The sequence below is a fragment of the Astatotilapia calliptera genome, chromosome 16 (assembly GCF_900246225.1).
Source record: "Astatotilapia calliptera chromosome 16, fAstCal1.2, whole genome shotgun sequence".
Classification (NCBI taxonomy): domain Eukaryota; kingdom Metazoa; phylum Chordata; class Actinopteri; order Cichliformes; family Cichlidae; genus Astatotilapia; species Astatotilapia calliptera.
The window spans coordinates 25,065,414-25,070,904 of record NC_039317.1 but is presented as its reverse complement, the minus strand read 5'-3'; the positions used below and the strand labels follow the sequence as shown (position 1 = coordinate 25,070,904).

Sequence of the window (5,491 nt, the reverse complement as noted above, 5' to 3'; positions counted from 1 at the left end):
ATGTCTTTGTTCAGCAGATTTACTTATATTCACAAAATAACCATGCAATTAATTTTTTTAAGTTCTTTGCAAAGAACTACTTGGCAACATGTAATTTTTCTAAATTCTAAACACAGCAATTTATTAAAAAGTCCAAAATTGTGTCTTTTTTTGAATTTATTTAAAATAAACTAACAGGCTCATGTAACCCTCTATAGTATTGTATTGCTCTTAAGCAGGAAACCAAATTTTGGTTCTTACACTGTCCTTAACATCGTCACCCCAGAACAGTGAGAGAGGGAATATATATGCAGACAGATCATGCTCATGATACCATATACCAACGTACAGCAAATGCACACAAGATCTTTTCCCTGGATGCAATGTTACTCCAAAGGCCAAACAACATAATTGTGATATTCAATCCCTTTTCATGAAGTTCCACATAGAACACAGGAACACATAGGCCTACAATCACAAATGCAGACTAACTCATGCATGAACACACACACAAAAAGAACCCCAGTTATTTTGTTATAAGAAAATCAAGGAACCGGGTTTCTTTGCCTAGTGCCAGTTCCAGAATTGGGTGACACAGTGGAGCGGATTTGCCCTCGAGTCAGTACATCCATTCCACTGTATCACAGAGTCTGTTGCTATCTTGGTATTTTAAATTAAAGTAAGTGGCACTGCCTCCTCGTGCAGGTGCCGCATTCACCTGCAATAATGCTGTAATTCCAAAGTGGTTGCTGCCTGTAGTAATGGTAATCCCTGAATGAGATAGTGGGCACTACATTTCACTATATATTTAGACTAGGTCTAGTAGGACAAGCATAATGCAGTTATAAAATCAGCTAAAGAAAATGTTCCGCTCTTCTCCCCTCTGCTCTTGTTCCCTTTTCTGAGAGGCAGTGGGGAGGAAGAGCATACAGCCTGATCCGGTGGGGAGGTGTGGGAAGCCAGATCGGGCGCTCCCCTTCCAGCTCTCCTTCTTGCTCCCTCCTAACTTACCTTACTTACTTGTTTTACTTCTCTCTAACACCTTTTCTGTCCCTTTGAAGAAATAAGGCTCCATGAATGTTAAAGAGGTAAGTATTTCTCAGTTGCAGTGAATAGAATAAACTGTAGAAAACTAAACAGCAGAAAGAAGAAGAGAAATAACAATTTTAACAGTGTAGGGGATAATGAAGGTAATTCCTTCCACAACCAGTCCAGACAATCTTCTATACTAAAGAGGAGACATCCGTTCCTTCAGTTGTTTTTAAGTTTTTTATAAGTGCTCAGTTTATTCACCAAGTTCAAAGGTCTGCATCTCTAATGGGGGCACTAATGTTTATGAAATTGTGGAACTCATCAGGAATGTTATTATTCATGATTAAAGGTGTAATGATACCTTTGGTGATAAAGGTTTTAGAATGAATGAATGGTATGTGCATCTACAGATGAGAATTTGCATGTGTGTAAAAAAGATTTGTGTTTGTAAAAAAAATATTTACACGAGTTACAACTTTTTTTTGTTAAGGTCTGGTTACAGATACAAAGAAAAAATAAAAAACTCTGCGCTCAGATTCTTGGCTGTGTGTGGATTTCAACTTACAAGTACAAATTTAGACCCGAATTTTCTTCCTTTCAGCTGATTGATCAATGTCATGTCAATCACAAATTTAGCACTCCTTCAACAGCCAAACACATCTGTTCGCTGATTGGATTGTTACATTTGTGATTGATATGACATTGGCCAATCAGCTGAAAGGAAGAAAAATCGGGTCAAAATTTGCAATGTGTGAGCTGTCAGTAATTGAGATATCTTGTGTGAGATAAGAGCACCTTTGTAAATAGTTGTTTAAACATTTCTTGTAATTTTGCATTCACTGTATATATTGAGCACTGCAGCAGATTTAGTAGGAGTGAGAAGCCCTTTTTTGTTGAACCCTTTTTCTCATGTTTTTGACAAGGGAGTGTAGGTTAGAAAATTGTCTTTTGTTCGCATTTGTTTTAAAAGGAAAGCTTAAGGAACATTAGAAATCTTTCTGTTTGTTATTTTGGGCACAGCTCATGTCCGAAGTAAATAAATTGCTGCTAGCACCTTCATGCGCCTTTGCTGACCTTTCTCAGGAGTGGTTGGAGCGCGGAGTTGCACCTTCATGTTGGGTCCCGGTTACTCCTAGGCCGGGACATAACACCATGCGGGACGCGTCCCTAGAAATGCTATTAAAGTCTGCCAGAAGTGAGAGTCTAGGATCTCGCTGACTGGGCCTCTGCTAGACATTCCCAGTGCACCCTTACTATACACTTGAGTGTGCCTGGTCTGTCCAGCATCCTCCCCCCCCCCCCCCCCCCCCCGCCACCTGATCCAACTCACCACCAGATGGCAATCAGTTGATAGCTTAGTGCCAATCTTCACTCAAGTGTACAGAACATACAGAACTGAAGATACAATTACAAAATCAATCATCCTGGTCCCATGTGCACCCTATGGACAAATGGTGGTTTGCACATTCATCCAGTAACCGAACACTGTTCAGGTTCAGGTCAGGCAAGTTTTAGGCTGTTTCAAAACATTTGTGGAGAAATTTGAATTCCCTTAATAATAAGAAAAAAGTTATCTTCTACAATACTAAAGACTTGTAATAACTGATGTGTTGATGTAATGATTTTACAGTGTATCTGTCATGATCCAGAGTTTGTGACTCCGTGTTTATGTTTTAGTAGTTATTATTATTCTGGGTTTTGTTTTCATGTTCCTATGTGTTCCCCAGTCTGTGTGAAGTTTGTGTGTTGTGTCATTGCGTGTATGTCTTTCGATCGTGGCTCAAGAGTTAGGAGTTCGCCTTGTAATCGGAAGGTTGCCGGTTCGAGCCCTGGCTTGGACAGTCTCGGTCGTTGTGTCCTTGGGCAAGACACTTCACCTGTTGCCTACTGGTGGTGGTCAGAGGGCCCGGTGGCGCCAGTGTCCGGCAGCCTCGCCTCTGTCAGTGCGCCCCAGGGTGGCTGTGGTTACAATGTAGCTTGCCATCACCAGTGTGCGAATGTGTGTGTGAATGGGTGGATGACTGGATATGTAAAGCGCTTTGGGGTCCTTAGGGACTAGTAAAAGCGCTATATAAATACAGGCCATTTACCATTTCCTGTTTTATTTTGAAGGTCTGCGTCTTATGTGAGTGTTTTCAGTTTGCCTCCCGAGTCTCGTCACGTTAATCACTCCCAGCTGTGTCCCCCACCTGTGTGTGATCTCCCTGTGTTCTCTGAGTGTTTTTAAGTCTTGTCTTCTGTCTTAGTCGTTGCTGGTTCGTCTATGTTGTTTCCCCTTGGTCTCCCTGTGTCTCTCAGTATGTATTTCCCCGGACCTCCCTGCATCTTCGTTTCTGGTTTGTTTTGTTAGTTTTACCCAGTTTAGGTTTTCCAGTTTCATGTTCACCCACCATTGCTGTTTGTACCCACTCCTGTAAATAAATACTCACCTGCACCAGAGCTGCCGCCTTTTGGGTCCTTTCTACAACTCCACACGTCTGCCACACCGGACGTGACAGTATCTTATTTAAAACAAACAAAAACTCAGGAATATCTGTCAAAAGAAAAGAATGCCACCGTTTGTCCCTCCTCCTCCTCCTCCTCTGTGTTGCAGCTATAAATATTAGCAGAAGCTTATTTTTGTCTTGTTCAACCTGGAGGGAAGCAGCTGAGTTTATTGTTATGAGTTCTTAATATGTAAGAATCTGTGTAATTGAATCTTAAATCTTTTAAAGTATAAAACTACTTGCTGTTTGTTTTTGATTGCTAATGTGGACATTGTACAACAGGTGCAACAGCTGCTGAGAAGGAATGTGCCATAATCAGGTAACGTGTGTGTAAAACAGCATTTGAACGATATCATAGAAACTTTGCTCAGCTATATTGATGTCTGGTATTTCTTTCTAATGAATATAACATATCATTATTACTGATCTATCTTATCCACTGTAACATATTATAGAGAAAATGGGAAACTCAAGTGAGATTGTTTCATTTGTGCTGTCTGCTTATGGAAATATTGGAGAGTTGAAATACCTTTATTTCATAATAATACTCGTCTGGTACCTCTCTATATGTGTGGCAAACACAGTCCTTATTGTGGTCATACGTGTGGACAGAAGGCTGCATGAGCCAATGTATATACTGCTCAGCAATTTATGTGTGAATGAAATAAATGCCAGCACATCACTGTATCCTCTTTTGCTCTCACAGATGTTTTCAGACAGCCACGAGGTGACTGTGCCGTGGTGTTTTCTGCAGATGTGTTGTTTGTACACAAGTGCACCTGCTGAGCTTTGCAGTTTAGCAGCCATGGCTTATGACAGATATATCTCAATCTGTCATCCATTACGCTATAATGTTATTATGAAGACAGAGAGAGTGTTTATGATGATTCTGCTTGTGTGGGTGTATTCATTTCTTAGTTTTATTTTCTCATTTTCATTCATCTTCAGTTTGAAGTTTTGTGGAAATATTATTCACAGCGTGTATTGTGACCACCAATTAATAATTAGACTTTCATGTCCAGTTTCAATCCAAAGTTTTATTTCTGATATATCCTTCGCAATTCTGAGTGTTTTCATACCCTTCAGTCTCATTTTAGTCTCTTACATGAAGATTTTGGGAGTTTGTCGAAAAACATCGAAAGAAAACAAGCAGAAAGCTGTGACTACTTGCACTCCTCAGATCATCTCTGTGTCCAACCTTTTTTTTGGGTGCATTTGTTACTTTATTGACTTCAGGTTTGTAGTTTCTAAGTTACCAGATGAAGTTCGTATAATTTTGCCTATGTATGTCCTCATTTTTCAACCTATGCTCACCCCATTTATGTATGGATTTAATTTACCAAAGATAAGGCAATCATATCAAAGGTTTCTTTTTGAGAGAAAATAAATGTCTTCGTTCAAAATGAGGTTGGAGAATAACATTCAGCATTCATATTATGGGTCAGAGACATATTTGAATTCACACCAATGCAATTCTTTATTTTAAAATTATTTTGCAAAAGCTACTTTGCGACATGTAATATTCCCTGGATACTAAAGAAAACAATTTATTAAATACTCTAAAATTGTGCCTTTTTATGAATTTATTTAAAATAAAGTACATATATATATATGCAGAAAGATCATGCTCATGAACTTATACCAACGTACAGCAAATGCACACAAGATCTTTTCACTGGATGCAATGTTACTCCAATGGCCAAACAACAGAGATGGAATATCCAACCCCTTTTCATGAAGTTCCACATAGAACACAGGAACAAATAGGCCTACAATCACAAATGCAGACTAACTCATGCATAAACACACAAACAAACAAACCCCAGTTATTATTATTACTATTATTATTATTGTAACAAGAAAATCAAAGAATTGGTTTTCTTTGCCTAGTGCCAGTTCCACACCTACAATAATGCGGCAGCTACAGGTGACTGTAGTTCCAAAGTGCTTGCTGCCCGTAATAATGGTAATCCCTGAATGAGATAGTGGGCACT

The 5,491-nt window shown here is 39.3% G+C and overlaps 1 protein-coding gene across 1 annotated transcript; it reads left to right on the top strand.

Annotated features, from left to right (window-relative positions):
• The first annotated feature begins 3,954 nt into the window (after nt 1–3,954).
• On the top strand, nt 3,955–4,884 carry LOC113008371 (olfactory receptor 4D1-like). Its single transcript, XM_026145736.1, has one exon. The coding sequence runs from the start codon at nt 3,958–3,960 to the stop codon at nt 4,882–4,884; it is 927 nt and encodes a 308-aa protein (XP_026001521.1). The 5' UTR covers nt 3,955–3,957.
• The last annotated feature ends 607 nt before the right edge of the window (nt 4,885–5,491 follow it).